The 14,876-nt window shown below is 39.1% G+C and overlaps 1 protein-coding gene across 3 annotated transcripts in view; it reads left to right on the forward strand.

Annotated features, from left to right (window-relative positions):
• myh9a (myosin, heavy chain 9a, non-muscle) overlaps positions 1–14,876 on the forward strand; it is a 28,356-nt gene that overhangs the window by 2,074 nt on the left and 11,406 nt on the right. Inside the window, exons 2-19 of one of the 3 annotated variants that reach the window (XM_032541762.1) lie at positions 3,815–4,005; positions 4,187–4,327; positions 4,472–4,628; positions 5,027–5,054; positions 5,893–5,986; positions 6,758–6,778; positions 8,460–8,552; positions 8,801–8,864; positions 9,442–9,540; positions 9,849–9,992; positions 10,383–10,478; positions 10,615–10,691; positions 10,939–11,133; positions 11,581–11,754; positions 11,994–12,167; positions 13,156–13,270; positions 13,633–13,823; positions 14,238–14,359. In XM_032541762.1, coding sequence (XP_032397653.1) covers positions 3,820–4,005; positions 4,187–4,327; positions 4,472–4,628; positions 5,027–5,054; positions 5,893–5,986; positions 6,758–6,778; positions 8,460–8,552; positions 8,801–8,864; positions 9,442–9,540; positions 9,849–9,992; positions 10,383–10,478; positions 10,615–10,691; positions 10,939–11,133; positions 11,581–11,754; positions 11,994–12,167; positions 13,156–13,270; positions 13,633–13,823; positions 14,238–14,359 — 2,171 coding nt within the window. In that variant the 5' untranslated portion in view covers positions 3,815–3,819. Of the gene's footprint in view, positions 1–3,814; positions 4,006–4,186; positions 4,328–4,471; positions 4,629–5,026; positions 5,055–5,892; positions 5,987–6,753; positions 6,779–8,459; positions 8,553–8,800; positions 8,865–9,441; positions 9,541–9,848; positions 9,993–10,382; positions 10,479–10,614; positions 10,692–10,938; positions 11,134–11,580; positions 11,755–11,993; positions 12,168–13,155; positions 13,271–13,632; positions 13,824–14,237; positions 14,360–14,876 lie in introns of all 3 variants that reach the window. The other 2 variants (XM_032541773.1, XM_032541784.1) reach the window with 2 other exon arrangements.

The following is a 14,876-nucleotide window of genomic DNA, read 5'->3' on the forward strand; positions in this document are numbered from 1 at the left end:
CATCATCACATACCCTTCACCATACCTAGATTAAAAGTTAATTCCTTTTTTTTTAGTCAACTTTAGCATGGGTTCATAAACTAAAAAAGCACCACTGTATGTCTGACAAGATAAGACCATTTTCAACTGGGGCATAATTATACTCATGACTTGTAGAAATGGTTTGCAGATCAAAATTGTGTCTTCCTCTGTTGGTTCAGCTTGGAAATTAAACAGTTCTGTCACATCTGGAGCCCTATCAGCCCTCTTAATTCGGCTCTTATCACCTTTTTATACAGGAAGTCAAATGCAGACCTCTTGTTGCACTGAAAATACAGACCTTTTTCCACATTTTTTTTTTTTTAATGTCTTCAGCTTGCTTGTTGAACAGCTATCTACCCCTGTCCATTTATTTAAAAAATAAAAAAAAACACACACATCTTCCCCTTCCCCCTAACCCCACTGGCCTCGTACCAGCAGCCTGGCTGCAGATGGTCGGGCCTTGCTCTCTCTGAGGTAAGAACCATGGAAGCCCTGATAAAGCGGGGATTGACTGACAGCCAAGAACAGGAGAGAGCAGGGGCGTGGAGATAATGAGAGAAACGTGCACAATGCCCAAAGAACACAGGAGATGCAGATTAAACTGGCCCATGCAGACAATAGGAGTTGTAAGGTTAACAAGGTGATTCTGATTCATAATAAGAAATATTTGATCACAAAAAAGGTGATTCTGTTTCCAGACATAATTAGTCGTGTGGGGAAACCCTTCCAGTCACACACTAAGACTAAATTCCTCATCTTGAGGTTAGGCATGTGTTGGGTACTCTGAGTCTAAAGGCAAGAATCGATACAGAAAAGCGGGCGTGAAGATTGAAGCATTTCATTATGAAATGTGCAGAGAAAGAGTTTGTGCAACTTCCTGAGGAAGTTAGCTCTTGGATGATGCCACATACACGTGAATGTCACAAGTTTTGTGTGGGCTTTGTGTTTTAATGGTTTTGTGATTTCAGCCTGAGACTGGATGATGCATGCAGCACCTTGTATACGTACTTTAAATATGTGATCTTTCTGTATTTCTTTTCTTTTAGTTTTTTCTGACCTCTGCTGCAGTTTTGATTTTAGTGCTGTATGATAAAACCAGAAGAAATGTGACTGTGTTCCTCTTCCTCCTCCCCCACTGATGTTCGAGAGTCTGAGCACATAATGAACTTAAAAGAGACACGGATGACACCTTGTGCACTGATCCCTTTATCCCTCACTCTATAAACACACACAACACACTGTCTTTATCCCTCTCCACACACACACACACACACACACACACACACACACACACACACACACACACACACACACACATACACACACACACACACTCAGCTGTTTTTTAATCATCCGTCCTGTATCTGAGATGAGGCAGCTGCTCCTGTAAAAATATTCAAAACATGAGTATTTTTATAAATCATGTAGCCTTTTGATTAAGCCTTTTGAGAAACACTTTTGTTTGGTTTTAAATTTACATTAATTTTTTAGATTCAGATTGAGTTATGTGCAAGTTATCTCAATTTATTTTAAGTTCAAGTCAACTTGTATCCGGTGGATGGGAGTTGGGGATAAAAAGTCATCGCTTTACTAAAAAGGGAAAATTATTAAAAGGCTTGTAGGAACCACTGAGTTAGTTTCAACAGAAAGAAGTAAAAAAAAAAAAGCTTTCTGTAAGGCTCCCATTGATTGGGATGTATTTTTTTTTGCATTTTTTGTGAATGTATTCGATTAATCAATCATTTTTAGGACCTTCTTGAAAATGAGAATTTGCATATCAATGGGTAGTGAAACCAGATCGAAGGTGATGGATCTTATCTTTTTTAGGTTGTTTTCTTTTTTTTTGTGATTCTTCTCCAGGGTGTGGTTGGGGAATAATGGCATGTCTGTCTCTGCCCAGACTTGTTCCCGACATTCTTCTCTACATCTCTGACTGCAAAGCATCCCTCCACCGACCTTACACTACTAAAGGCTTTAAACGCTTAGAACTAGTCTCAATGTCCTGAAGCCGAATATGTAATCACTGCACACTTATCACCTGTGGCGGAAATTGCAGATCTAAACAGAGGGTTGGGGATAATGAGGAGTGGGAAAAGGAGATGAGAATCTGTGGAATTCTGTGTAATGAGCTGGTGAGGAAAGAATGTGAGTCAGACAGGGAATGAGTCGTACTGTAGAGCTCAGGTGAAAAGCGGCTAATTGTTTTCTGTTTTGAGCCTCAGATCATGAAAACACTGTCAAAGACGGAATTGACCCATATAAAACTTTATGGGATTATTTTTCTCTAAGTAACATGTTGTACTGTAGGTTTTACCATTATCTTTACATGTGTCTGGGTTGAAGCACTTTTAGCTTTAGGTCATCGGTAAAGAGGTTGCAGGCTAATAATAATAATGATCATATTATTATAATACAATAAGATTAATAATACAGTGAAACAATATGAAATGACAGCTGTTGTTATGTGACCAAACCTGTGCTATACCTTCTGATAGAGCAGTATATTTGATCGCCTTGAAGAGTTCAAATCGGTTCACTCACCTCAGTTAAATATTTGTGAGAAGTTTAAGTCACATATCAAAGTTTAAAGTCAGTATACAAACTCAACATAGGCTTATAATCCCACGTGATAAGTGACTGCTTAAGTCTCATGCAAGTAGCAATAACGGACTCTGTTTTAGTTTCAAAGTGTACGTTACGTCTCGCATTGTACATTGTTGAATGTTACAGTAAATTATGTTTATAGTTTTGCGTCTCCCTTCTGAATGTAATTGGAGGGTTGGCAAAATGTTCTCAATTCACTGCAGTCCAGTACAACATTAGCACTATAAAGAACTTGACGAAAGCTACAGAGGCATGTAAACCTTAGTTTTTAATTGTTTTAAAAGACAAAAATGTACATTTTTGTGTGGAAAAAAAAAATGTTGGGCATTGGGAGAAATCAGGGAAGAGAGAGGACACAGAACTTGAGGACACACCCCGTGTTTCGATGTTGCTCTGCTTCACATTACAAAGTAGTACTGTAATGATCATTTTCTGTTTGTCATTGGTTTTCAAAGAATACCTTAATCCTGATTCTTCTCAAATAAAAGGGGTTCATTCCATTTGAATTATACATAATGTTTTTGCACCATTTTTAAGTTTATAATTCAAGACACATGGCAGTTTATGTCGAGGCTTGTCGACCACTACAACTACATTGGTAAACGGTTAGTTCAATGACTATCAAACTAGTGAATACAGGTATCTTCTTTGTTGTTCATCTAAATATGTTGGGTGCCAAATTTGGAGAGGATTCTCTGTCTTATTTTGTGATTTAATCTTTGGTTTATTTTATGGATGTTTTGTTTGGGTTCTGTGTTTTGGTGATTGTTTGTTGGGATGGGAGCCCTGTCATTCAATCGTCATTATTCTAATAGTTCATTATTTTATGAAACCATAAATTCAACCTGTGACATTGGTGATGAGTACTGTGAGTGCTACAAGCTGACTCACTAGCTTAGGACTTCAAAGTTCAACAAGTACATTTAATTTGTTGGTTAAAAAAACTGTTGTACAAAGAATGCAAAATTGTAGAAAATCTAAATCCGAAATGAACGTGGCATATGTTGATGGCCTACAGTGAAAAATGTTCCTTTCCTTCACACCAAAATATTTAGTTCACACAGTGAAGCTTCTCTTCAGTAAACCAATAATGTTCTCAGTAAAATTTAAATTATTGGACATAATTTGACATACTTTTCAAAATCTCTTCATTTTGGTTTTGAAAATGTTTTCCTGCTCTGTCCTAAAGCTACCATGACGGACGCAGACAAGTTCTTGTATGGGGACCGCAGCGGGGGGAGCAACCCTTTGGCCCAGGCCGACTGGTCCACCAAGAAGCTGGTGTGGGTCCCCTCGGAGAAGCTGGGCTTCGAGGCTGGCTCCGTCAAGGAGGAGCAGGGAGACGAGTGTGTGGTGGAGTTGACAGACTCTGGCAAGAAGGTGAAAGTGAAAAATGTCTCTTTTGAGTAATTTCTGTCTGTTGTTGAACAGTCCTTTTCAGGCAACCAACCAGCCTTTTCATTTAATTATTGATGTTAAAATGTGCCTGTAAGAGATTTCTGCTATTTACATCTTGTTCAGGGCACCCTTCTGACAGGTGTCTTGTCCCTTGAAATCTCAGGTGACGATAAACAAGGATGACATTCAAAAGATGAACCCCCCTAAGTTCAGCAAGGTGGAAGACATGGCGGAGCTCACGTGCTTGAACGAGGCCTCCGTGCTACACAACCTCAAAGAAAGATACTACTCTGGACTCATCTATGTGAGTTTGGGTGGATACACATTTAGACACAATCTCATGTTACAGATCTGTCTTGGTGGATGTTGTTTTTTTATGTATATTTGTGTGCATTTGTGACTGGTTGAATTAAATCTCCTGACGGTAACCGTCCTCTATCTTACCCAGACGTACTCTGGTCTCTTCTGTGTGGTGGTCAACCCGTACAAGTACTTGCCCATCTACTCTGAGGACATAGTGAACATGTACAAGGGCAAGAAGAGACATGAGATGCCCCCTCACATCTACGCTATCACAGACACGGCCTACAGGAGCATGATGCAGGGTACCACAGTTATGTTTGTTGAGGAAAACAGTGTTTGCTACAGAATATACACGGTACATAAACAAGAAGTGTTTGTAGCCACTGATATGTGCATTACACATGGACACCAAATAAATATACATAATTTAGGCTAAAACATATCAGAAAATGATTAAAAATGTCCACAATTTTTCCAAAAGCGACTTTTTGTTGCACCATCAGGAAAAGTATGTAGGTCAAGGAATTTGATTCACAATGATGTAGACAAAGAATAGAAACATGCTTTACTTTTGTAAGTAAAGCATGTGAGTTGAACAATCACATGCTGTGTTATTACTGAGCTTCACTTCAGCTGCCTGTGTATTCTGTTATGACAACCCCCCCGATTTTAAGATTTTTCCTCTTTCTCTTCCTCTCAGATCGTGAGGACCAGTCCATCCTCTGCACGTAGGTTACTCTGTCCTCTTGGTATTTTCATAACTTGGTTTAGAACAGTGTACAGTCTTTTCTTGAGTGATGAGTCTTTCTTTTGCACAGATTCAAACAGATAGCATCTGTTGGTTGTAGGCTCAAGCTTGAATTGATTTTTCATCTTAACACTGTATAGACTCAAAATTGAATTGTTATTGAGCAGACTTTAACAAAACAGTCTCACTTAAAGCTTTATTTATTTGCAATCTGCTAGCTTTTGAACATATCATATCATATGATATTAATCAGTAGATTACATTTGTCAGGAATTGTAGAAGTTAATGTTTTCTGAACACTTTCAGGTTTTTTCACCCATAAAAAAACAAATCAGGTTCATAGTTTTATTCTTTTTTCTCCATAGAAGAATTTTTGTTTTTATATTTCTGCAGGCTATGAGAAAAGAGGTCACACTTCCATTTATTGGAAACCTCATCTTTAAAGGTGGAAAATGTGATTTTGGAGACATTTGAACTGAACAAATACACCCCTCCTGCCAGTGCTCCATCAGTACATTAGCATGAGTCAGATTTCCTGTCCCTCTCACTGCCACTGCCTCTCTCTTCATACATTAATGACCCTGTCCTGTGCAAGAACAGAATTGTGATGTATGGCTCCGTCAGAGTTAGTCTGTTTGTTTCCCATTTCAAGATTACCATGAAGAGAGATTTACTTAATTGGGAAAAAAAACGTGTTGGATTGGAATCACAGACTCCAACTTTTTTTTGATTGTGATGTGTTGTATTTAATGTCTTAGGATCATGACGTTCAGTATACTAACCCCTAATTGATGTATAAACTGCATCTTTCTCTGCAGTGGGGAATCTGGAGCAGGGAAAACAGAAAATACCAAGAAAGTCATTCAGTATCTTGCCCATGTTGCGTCCTCTTTCAAGTCCAAAAAAGACCAGGTCAGTAAAAACTTTACATTTTTTTTTATTTCCCCCTCTTAGAAAAAAACATGATAGAATCCCTTCTACATGACTGTATGAAATTAACCTGGGCCTACAATAACCTGTAGGGCAACCTAAAACCTTTTTATACAAACTTTTTTTTTTTTCTTTTTTGCATACAATACTAAGCTATTCAAATAATTGTTGGTATGATTTCATAAATCATGCTTTGATGTTAAAAAAACATGTGACTACCTTACCTATGGGCCAGTACGCCTGTTATCAAATAGACAGATTTACATTTGTTAATAATATGTTGGATTTATGTTAGGCAAGACCCCCCCCCCCCCCCCCCCCGCCCCCCCCCCTCTTAGTAACTCTGAGGACCCCCGGACCCCCTGTTAAAGATCTCTGCTCTACTGTTCATTAATTATTACTGCCTCCCTTCTGTTCTTTATGATGTATAAACACAGTTCTTCCCCTGAATGGTCCGTCTTTTATAATGAAGTCTACTTGAACGAGCTATGTGGCAACTATCTTACATTCTTCTTTCAGGCCTCGACGTGCTGGCCTCACCTCTTTTCTTACACCAACTTACAGTGAAGCGCGTGCGCGTGTGTGTGTGTGTGTGTGTGTGTGTGTTTGTGTTATTTCATTTCACAAGTCTTTACAGGAACTGTTTGCTAAATCACTCCATGATACACCAGGTTTCCTCTACAGTTATCTAGTTTGTGTGCTGAAGTTGGTATGAAATGTGTTGAACTCTCTCCCTTTTCACCTCTTCTCCAGGGCATTGCAGCTTTGTCACATGTGAGTTAATCTCTCTGACTCCATGCATGGTGTCTGTTTATGCACATGCACTCTACTCACAGGAAATGTTTTATTGTCTTTGGGTTTTGAAGGAAATGCTTTCAAATAGTATTTAAGGTCTATGGCTTTATAGGAATATTTTGACATTTTTGAGAAATATGTTTACTCATTTTCTTAACGAGAGTTCGACGAGAAGATCACTCTTGTGTTTGTTAAATATGACCTGACACTCACAGTTGGTTAGCTTAGCAAAACGGAAACGGCAAAACAGCTTGGACTTCACGGCAAACTCGGCCACCATGTGCTCGCTGACGCCCTCCATGTGGGCCTGGCTCAAGGCAGGGGCCCCAGACTTCTTCAAGTCAGGGTAGCCCTCACACACAAACCTCTCCAACCCGATTAAGGTGATGGTTTCTGGAGAGGAAACAGTTAGCCTGGCTAAGATAACATGATGAACCTGACAATACACCGTTAAAGACAAACAAACAACAAACAACAGATAACGGGTTCATTTGTGAGCTTTAGAGGAGCTGGAAGGTGGAGTTTTTTTACCTTTTTGTACAAAGACAAGCTAGCTTTGTATTTAAACCAAGCTGCTTCAGGCAACTGGTGCTAGCGTCGAATCGGTCATACAAATATAAAAGTAGTATCAATCATCATACTCTTGGCACAAAAGCAAAAAAGTGGATTTCCCAAAATGTAAAACTACCTTCTTTTTTTTTTTTTTAAATATAAGAAATTAGCAAACTATAATGTTACGGAGATCTATCCCTCATATGTATAAGTTAGATTTGAGATATAGTTTGTTTTTAAAAAAACAAAAAAAATCACCAATTACAAAAAGAGTCTGGTGTGGGTGTCCATATATCGAGGTTAACTCCTCGGCGCAGCAGGCCCGGGTTTGGCACTGACCTGCGGCTCTTTGCTACATGTCATTCCGTCTCTCTCTTTTCATGTCTTCAGCTATCCTTTCAAATAAAGGCCTAAAATGCCTAAAAAATCTTTAAAAAAAAGACTGGTGTAGGTTTAGAGGATTAAGAGACATGATTGCTCAACAATTTATTTCCTTAGTGACACAGAAGACCAGTTGAGCAGTAACTTTATCTGAGATTTGTGTCAAATGCTAAAACAGGCCTCGGTGTGGTTGCCTGTAGTTTAAATGCCGTATTAGGTGACAGTAATCTACTTCACCCAGCAGCTATTTTTCCTCAATCTGGTCAGTCCTGATTTCTTCATTGTTATGTAGTAGTAATGTATGTGTTTGGGGGTGTTAAGATGCACTCCTGCTTTTCCTTGGGCAATCTTGGCTAACCAGACTGTGTGCTTCCTATGTCCTCTTGTATGTGCCTGCATGGACAGGGACGGTCTTACAGGGGTTTTGTGCTTGAGTGGGCTTGGTGGTATTTGTGTTGGAATGTGCATGGTTCAGTATTGGCTTAAGTGTGTGGTTGATTGGGCAATGATAACATCCTCTGAGGTAAATCTTTTGGAATAAACAAGTTTTGGTTGCACAGATCTTATGTTTGTATTAGCCAGTGAGCTGCAGCTAGCAAGTTCTGGAGCGCTTCAAGATAAATGCATGATGTGAAGTTGTGTTTGCCTTAATAATCTGCAGCTTAGAGTCATGATACAGTTTTTATTGAAGTCCTGTTGTTTCTGAAACTGTCTTCTCTTTTGTCAGGGGGAACTAGAGAAACAGCTGCTGCAAGCAAACCCCATCCTGGAGGCATTTGGCAACGCAAAGACCGTCAAGAACGACAACTCCTCAAGATTCGTAAGAACGACTTGATGTACCTGAAAGCTTACTTTATCCATAATAACATTTGTGTAACATAACATTAAGCACCAATAAAAATAAAATGGGATAAACATTAGATAATAAATATGAGTTTACCAACTCGTGCTGCCCACTCAGAAAACAGGTTTTCAGGAAGTTTTGTAAATGAATCACATTCAACCTTAAAAAGCATTACAAGGTTTATTGCTACATATGAAAATGGTTTGATTGGTTTTGTCTTGTAGGGAAAATTCATCAGGATCAACTTTGACGTCAACGGATACATCGTTGGAGCCAACATTGAAACTTGCATCCTTTTTAAGAACAATGCATAATTACTAAATTGTTGTGTAAAGGAATTAACTTGCCAGGTGCCTCCAAGGCACGGGAGGAAAGCATGTACTACCCACTATATCACTGAGTTAGCGCTACCTGGAGGTCATATAGTTGCAATGAATGTTTTGCTCGGACAGAAAACCATTAATTTAAAGTATGAAAATTGTTACTGTTCTCTGTTGCATTTCAAGTGTTGCATATAGTAACTTGGCCTACTTTGGATGTGTTGTGAGCTAAACCGGGTGTCACTGTAGCTGTGTCACAAGCATTAGCAAAAGTTTGTTGTAGCAAATTTTATGAATGAAATAGATATATACCTGTCTTGGAGAAAGGGGGACAATTCAGGGTCGGTTTTGAATCCTTTTCAATAATGTACTGTAACTGTCTCCATCTGTTGAAAGACCGACGGATGTCTGTCACTCTCCCTTTTAGCTTTTAGTTCTAGGCCCTGAGAGTCTGTGTGTTTGACCAGCTTTGCTTCTGTACATTTTAAAGATGCTGTTTTCTCGCTGCATTTGCATATGTTTGTCCTTGACTGAAATGTTACCAGATCTGCTGGAGAAGTCTCGAGCCATCCGACAAGCAAAAGATGAGAGAAGCTTCCACATCTTCTACTACATGCTGACAGGAGCAGGGGACAAGCTGCGCTGTAAGACATTTATCACAGCGTAAATGCATCATACTGAGCGATGTGAATGAAAGTTGCAGGGAGTAGCAAAGTCAATGTGTGGACTTGCAGTTCAAGAGGCAAGTTCAAGTTAAGCACTCACCTACAAAAGAAGTCGATGAATATTGAAAACTGAGCTTCTCAGTTCAGTTATTTGTGCAATACAATGGTACTGTTGTATGCATAAAAGCCAAAGAGTTTAGCAGCACAATTAAAACGTACTGCCAGATCCCTCTCAGCTTAACAAGTCCATTAAAATAGTCATTTCTCTCCTCTTTTTCATCATCTAGCCGAGTTGTGTCTGGAGGATTACAGCAAGTACCGTTTCCTGTCCAATGGAAAAGTGACGATACCTGGCCAGCAGGACACAGACATGTTTACTGAGACCATGGACGCATTTCAGATCATGAGTATCCCAGAAGATGAAAGAATTGGTACATATCTTTTTTTTTTTTTTTTCCTTTTTCTTTTTTTTAAACTTGTTTATAGTTTTTTTTAAGGATTATTTTAATTATCAATTAAAGGTTCCCTGTGGAGTTTTAGATCTGTATTTGCACTATGAAACAGTTTTTCTAAGAGTTGGTTCCCCGTTTTGTTTGTCTCACGCACAAGGACGCACATGCATGCACACAGGTGACACAAGACATCAAGATTTGAAGAGTTTGTTTTTAAATATCCTATTGCACAGAATGAGTTTCCAGGGGGTGTTTTTTTGGGGGTGTTTTTTTATAGTGAGATTATCAAACGTACGGTTAAGTGGCACTTTGTCTTCATGTGATTCTTTCTTCTGCAGCACAGAGTGACTTCTTCTGTCTGTTTGTCAGGTCTGTTGAAGGTGATGTCGGCAGTGCTGCAGTTAGGGAACATGACCTTCAAGAAGGAGCGTCACTCTGACCAGGCCTCCATGCCCGATGACACTGGTACACACAGACACACCACCACCACCAGCATCATCTTTTTCTCTGTGCATGCTGTCTGTTTCACTGCCTTTTTATTTAAACGTTTCCAATTAATCCAACTTACATCCTCCAATGTGACCCCATGTTTCACCCCCAGCTGCCCAGAAAGCGTGTCACTTGCTGAGCATCAATGTGACCGACTTCACACGAGCCATCCTGTCCCCCAGAATCAAGGTCTGCTTATCTGTCAAAACATTATTCATTTCATTGACATTTAATAGAAAATGTGGACCTCATTGTGTGTCGGTTCATGTTTGTTATTTTTTTAAATTTAGTTTGAACCTGGTGTGTTTTTATTTATTTTATTTTTTTTCGTTTCCTCATGACAAATAAATGAACAAGGTTTTCTCAATTAGCCAGCTTCCTGTGTATCGATAATTTTAAGTATCGCAGGATAACAGTGGAGTATTTCTTTTTGCAGGTTGGCAGGGACTATGTCCAGAAGGCACAGACCCAGGAACAGGCTGAGTTTGCTGTTGAGGCTCTTGCTAAAGCCTCTTATGAGAGGATGTTCCGCTGGCTGGTCATGAGGATCAATAAGGCCCTGGACAAGACCAAGAGACAGGGAGCCTCCTTCATTGGCATCCTTGATATTGCTGGATTTGAGATCTTTGAGGTGAGGTGTTAGGGCTCGACAGATTGATAGTTATGCATCATACCTCTACTTTTGTGATCACACAGATCGCACTGATGGGGCTCTATTGGCTCAGCCACTCAGTGTTTGACACCACTCTATAGCATGACTCCTGAATTGCTAACAAAGTTCAATTGGACTAAAAGATGCAGGTTTAATTCACAAACAGAGGTGAATACATATTACGCAATTCCTCATAGAAATAATGGGCAGCAACATCCAGTGGGCCTAAAAAGGATGTCCAATTAGGCAAAATATTTACTGTGATGGTAGGGTCTTTAACAGTGTTCACTGGACTGTAAGACTCTGGAGAAGCCCGGAAACACTAGATGCCTGTAGCCTCTTCACTCTCCAGACATTGAGGGTTTCTAAATAAAGGTGCAGATTAAATTTTCTGTCATTAAATGTTTCTTTAATTCTCTCTTACAGTTGAACTCATTTGAGCAGCTGTGTATCAACTACACCAATGAGAAGCTGCAGCAGCTCTTCAACCACACCATGTTCATCCTGGAGCAGGAGGAGTACCAGAGGGAGGGCATCGAGTGGAGTTTCATCGACTTTGGTCTTGACCTGCAGCCCTGCATCGACCTCATTGAAAAACCTGTAAGACGTCTCCCAGTTACTATTCCTCCTACAAATAACAACCCACAGTACTTGTCCTAGCCTGAAGTAACACCTGAGATGAAAGGTTGTTTACAAGACTTCTGCAGAAGTCATTTGCTGTATTTTCTGCAAAACATGTGTGTAACTGAGACATTTCAACTGCACATACGTAGGTCAGTCTGCAGTTTAAAAACATTTAATCATCTGTTTTGTGTATTCCCTCCCATTGTTCATCACAGGCCGGCCCTCCAGGTATCCTGGCTCTGCTGGATGAAGAGTGCTGGTTCCCTAAAGCAACAGACAAGAGCTTTGTGGAGAAAGTGCATCAGGAGCAGGGAACACACTCCAAGTACCAGAGACCCAAAAAACTTAAGGACAATGCTGATTTTTGCATTATACACTATGCTGGAAAGGTCAGTGATAAATACTTTGTTTATTTTGTTGGATTTGGGACTTGTTTTTAATACAGAAATATTTTCAGCAAAGTGTAGTTAAAGTAACATCACTCATGCAGAATGGCCTCTGAGTATTATTTTAGTGGATTATTATTGATGCATTACCATGAAAGTAGTATTTCAAAGTTGTAGTTTGTGGAGGGGGTCAAGTATTAGCTGCTTTGTCTACTTTTAGTTGAATATATATATATATAAGATTTTCTTAACTGATATACTTTCATTTCAAGAATCTTAATATGAAGTTTAACTAGTAATTGCATCTGTCATAAATGTAAGGAGTAAAAAGTATATTTTCCTCTTAAATTTAGTGAAGTGATACCATAAAATGGAAATAATCAAGTAAAGTACGCGTATCTGAAAATTGTACTTGAGTAAATGTATGTAGTGACTTTCCACCTCTAGATGGCTGCAAAATAACAACATAGTCCTCTGGCTCAATTCTGATTTGAGTTTGGCTTCAAGAGAAACTTCTTTGCTAATTACACGGCTTATAAATCTCATAAATACTTGCACTGTGCTTTGGAATAAAATGGGGCACAGAGTATTAATAACTTCAATGGCCTTTACTTGATATTGAGAATGTTGATATAGCAGTACACAACTATTTGCTATGTAAAGATATAGTGGAGTAATGACGTCCTGAGCAGAGAATGAAGTTAAACTCTGTGTGTTCTGTTGCAATTTGAGCTTCACTGTTCTCTGTTTTAAAAGCTGGTCTGGCCACGAATGCATGTCAGTGCCTTGTGTAATGGTATCAGACGCAGAAGGCCGTGACAAAGTGTCGCTATTTGGCAAGTTGGAAGAGTCTGTAAAAGCTGTGTGGAATTAATCCCAGACCACCACTCTTTTTCTGAATATCGAGTACAGCCCTTTTTTAAACGAACAATGGTTTGGTGGTTACCTCAACTGCAGTTCTTCATACAAATTTGTCTCTCCTCTGATGCAGGTGGACTACAAAGCAGATGAGTGGCTGATGAAGAACATGGATCCTCTGAATGAGTGTGTGGCAACTTTGTTCAACCAGTCAACAGACAAATTTACTGCTGACCTGTGGAGAGACAGTAAGTGGTGTAACTGAATTGATCCACAATCTCATAATGGTTACTGCGTAAGTTACTGTTGGTACAAAAGGTATTGGAAATGCACCAGTTAAAAATGACAAACATTTCAGATCTATATATCTATCTATCTCTCTATCTCTACACACACACTTCACTGAAGTGAAGCAATCATAGTCACACAATGGCACATGTAGTTAGCTCCATCTGATGTTTTTGTCAAAGAAGCTGATAGTTATTTGTTATCCACATGTAAAAGATGTGACAAACATGTTTCAGTATGATAAATAATTATACATTTTTGTGTTACATAACACATTGACAACATTTCCCCCCCCTCCCACACTTTCTCCCTCTCCTCACAGTGGACCATATTGTCGGCTTGGATAAGGTAGCAGGAATGGCGGACTCCATGCACGGTGCGTTTAAAACCCGTAAAGGTATGTTCCGCACAGTGGGCCAACTGTACAAGGAGCAGCTGGGTAACCTCATGACCACACTCAGGAACACCAACCCGAACTTTGTCCGCTGCATCATCCCCAACCACGAGAAGAAGGTACAGAACAAAGAATGCGATCCTGGCACATTCAATATAATGAACTACTAATGTGCACTGGCATGCTGGTGCCTGTATAAGACCCAACTCCAAATATAACAAAGAAGAAAAGAACGAGATATATTAATGAACTTTGAATGCTGGGGAATAAAAGTGTTCTGCTTTACTTAACGTGTGGGGATCCACCAGAAAAAAAACCCAAATCTGACACATGGTGTATCAGACAAGTTTTAGTTATACAGTCCAATATCCTATAACGTATGACACCTATCTTTTGATGCTTGATTCAGATAAGAAAAAAACTTAACCAAAAAACAGTTACAGATTGTTGCTAGATTTTGATTATATAATAAATTATGGTTTAAAAAAAAAAGAAACACACAATGGTGCTTTTTGTATTTGTTTCTTCTTCAGGCTGGTAAACTGGAACCTCATCTGGTTCTGGACCAGCTGAGGTGTAATGGAGTCCTAGAGGGGATTCGCATCTGCAGACAGGGCTTCCCCAACCGCATCGTCTTCCAGGAGTTCAGACAGAGGTGACAAACAACCGCAAACTTGTGAACTTCATTAGAAAGAGACTTAAATACTCAAACTAATTCCTCAACATAATTTTCCACCTACCTCTTTTGTTCTTCACCTTATTCCATGTCCATATTGCATCATTTTGTAATCTTACTTCCATTTTAAAGCAGAAGTGCTATTACTTTGCTGCATGTTGCCAGCTTTATTATCCTTTTCTTGCCAAGTTTTTAAGTTAAATAGTTTTCCAGGCAAGAAAGTAACCATTTTGATTCTCAATATGGTATCAGTTTATTGAAATAATGGCTATTTGGAAACTTGCACCAACGTTTTTGAAAAACAAATAGGAACATAAAAGAGATAACAAACACATAACTTACATTCTCAGTAAATGTGCCTATAATCAAATGTAAATTTATTTATAAAGCACATTTAAAAACTGTTGACCAACATGTATAAGTGTGGTACAACTACTAAAGCAAGTCATTACGTAAAAACAACTGGCACATTTCATTTCAAAAACCGCTGCTGTCC

The sequence above is a fragment of the Etheostoma spectabile genome, chromosome 2 (assembly GCF_008692095.1).
Source record: "Etheostoma spectabile isolate EspeVRDwgs_2016 chromosome 2, UIUC_Espe_1.0, whole genome shotgun sequence".
In the NCBI taxonomy this organism is placed as follows: Eukaryota; Metazoa; Chordata; class Actinopteri; order Perciformes; family Percidae; genus Etheostoma; species Etheostoma spectabile.